At 44.6% G+C, this 1837-nt stretch overlaps 1 protein-coding gene across 1 annotated transcript; it reads left to right on the top strand.

The window, feature by feature from the left end:
- Positions 1-726: 726 nt before the first annotated feature.
- Positions 727-1413, top strand: LOC104960200 (E3 ubiquitin-protein ligase TRIP12-like). The gene is made up of 2 exons (XM_010788175.1): positions 727-920; positions 1174-1413. The coding sequence occupies exons 1-2, from the start codon at positions 789-791 to the stop codon at positions 1396-1398; spliced, it is 357 nt and encodes a 118-aa protein (XP_010786477.1). The 5' UTR covers positions 727-788; the 3' UTR covers positions 1399-1413.
- Positions 1414-1837: the final 424 nt, after the last annotated feature.

The raw sequence follows: 1837 nt of genomic DNA, 5'->3' as shown, positions 1-1837 counted from the left end.
TTCAATGCATATCACACTAATTCATAAAGCAAGTTCGACATTTTGATGTTCCGGACCTTTGCATGGGGAGATTTTCTCTAACTGGACCTCGTTGAATTTTAGTTGAATAGTCCTGATTTAGACAAAAGTTAAACAAGTACAAACCACAGACTCTCTGTGTCATGGCAAATATAGCCGCTGGTTTATTTATGTCTGTATGGGCCGTTGTTGTGAGTGTGGACGGTCGGAGCATATACTGCGTTAGCTTAGCCTATCTCCATTCAGAAAACACGCATTTTAAAAGGTTTTTCTCCTGCCGTCTGTCTGCAGACTTGTCAAAGCATTAATTCATGGTTTTCACTAACTGGTATCAGTATGTTGTTACTTCGGCATCATTTAGAAACGTGTATTACAATTAAACCACGGTCAAATATGTTCATTTTGTTGTAGTTGTAGCCCCACTGCCAGCTATTCTCTCACTAGTTTAGCATACTCAGCCCGGTTGTTGGCCCGGGAAGAACCTCGATTTTGGAGAGCCAGAAAACTGTGAAAAAGTACCCGTTAGCCGGAACTACGTCTAGAGGAAATGCAACCAAAAACAGGCCGGGCACAGCACGCTTAAACCGCGCTCCACGCTGTAGTGGAAATGCGCCATTATACAAGACACTACCACAGTGACATTTAATGATTAAGTATTTGTTGTCCTCTGATTAGACCGTCTTCACAGGTGGATGTAGTATTTCTGTCTGACTTACTCTGACCATATTTGTGTCTCTGCCCCAACAGGAAGCCATGAGGGAACCAAGTACATGTTCAGCTCCAGAGGACTGTTCGCTGTTCCCTTCGGCAGGACAACCAAACCAGCACACATAGCCAAAATCAAAATGAAGTTCCGATTCTTAGGAAAGCTGATGGCCAAAGCCATAATGGACTTCAGATTGGTAATGACCTCCTCTGTTTTGTGCTTATATCTCTGTTAAAACACTCGTATTTATAACCCAACACTGGTATTTAGGATTGCTCTTCTGAAAGAGGTTAATTGACCTAACGTTAGCTTGTTCTAGTTTGATCTTTCATGCATATTCATTTGTGTACATATGTCCTTGATTGTCCTCGAGATATGACTGTTTCCCCCCTTTCCCAAAATGTACTTTTTTGTTTCTCACTCAAACTGACTTTCTGAACCCCTCCCAGCTGGACCTTCCTCTCGGGCTGCCCTTCTATAAGTGGATGCTGCGGCACGAGATGTCCATCAGCTCCCACGACCTGGTGAACATCGACCCCGGGGTGGCCAAGTCCATCCAGCACCTGGAGGACATCATCCGCCAGAAGAAGCGGCTGGAGCAGGACCGGTCACAGGTGAAGCCCCAACAACCATCACATCTGAACAGAAAATCAATCAGAGGACTGAGGATTTAGTGCGCTGGTACCAGACGTTTCTAAAAGCAGGGTTCCCGGGGGAAATACACTTTTTGATGTATTTTATACATAAATATGTGTCCCCGGTGTGTCGGGGAACTCACGCAGCGTCAGAAAATAAAACCCTCTCTCTTTTCCTCCGTACCCAAATCTCTAAAAACGGGGCTGCAACGGAGCTGATCCAGATTTGCATCCGATATGACGTAATATCTGAAAAGTGGACCCACGGCCCTATCAGAAACGTTGCTATCAGAAACAATGCCCGACTGTTTTGGACGTAATATGGTCGGTGTTTACATTAGCATCGCTAACACTCAGAGCTAACCTGTACTGGAGAGCATGTGTGTGAAGAAGCAGGAAGTAAAAAGGAACTCACCTTGTGGTATAACCGGCAAGAGAGAAAGCCTTTGAGCTCCATACTGTTTCAGAAATAATCCTT

The sequence above is a fragment of the Notothenia coriiceps genome, unplaced genomic scaffold (assembly GCF_000735185.1).
Source record: "Notothenia coriiceps isolate Sejong01 unplaced genomic scaffold, NC01 NC01_scaffold00031639, whole genome shotgun sequence".
In the NCBI taxonomy this organism is placed as follows: Eukaryota; Metazoa; Chordata; class Actinopteri; order Perciformes; family Nototheniidae; genus Notothenia; species Notothenia coriiceps.
This window is presented reverse-complemented; position numbering and strand designations above follow the sequence as displayed.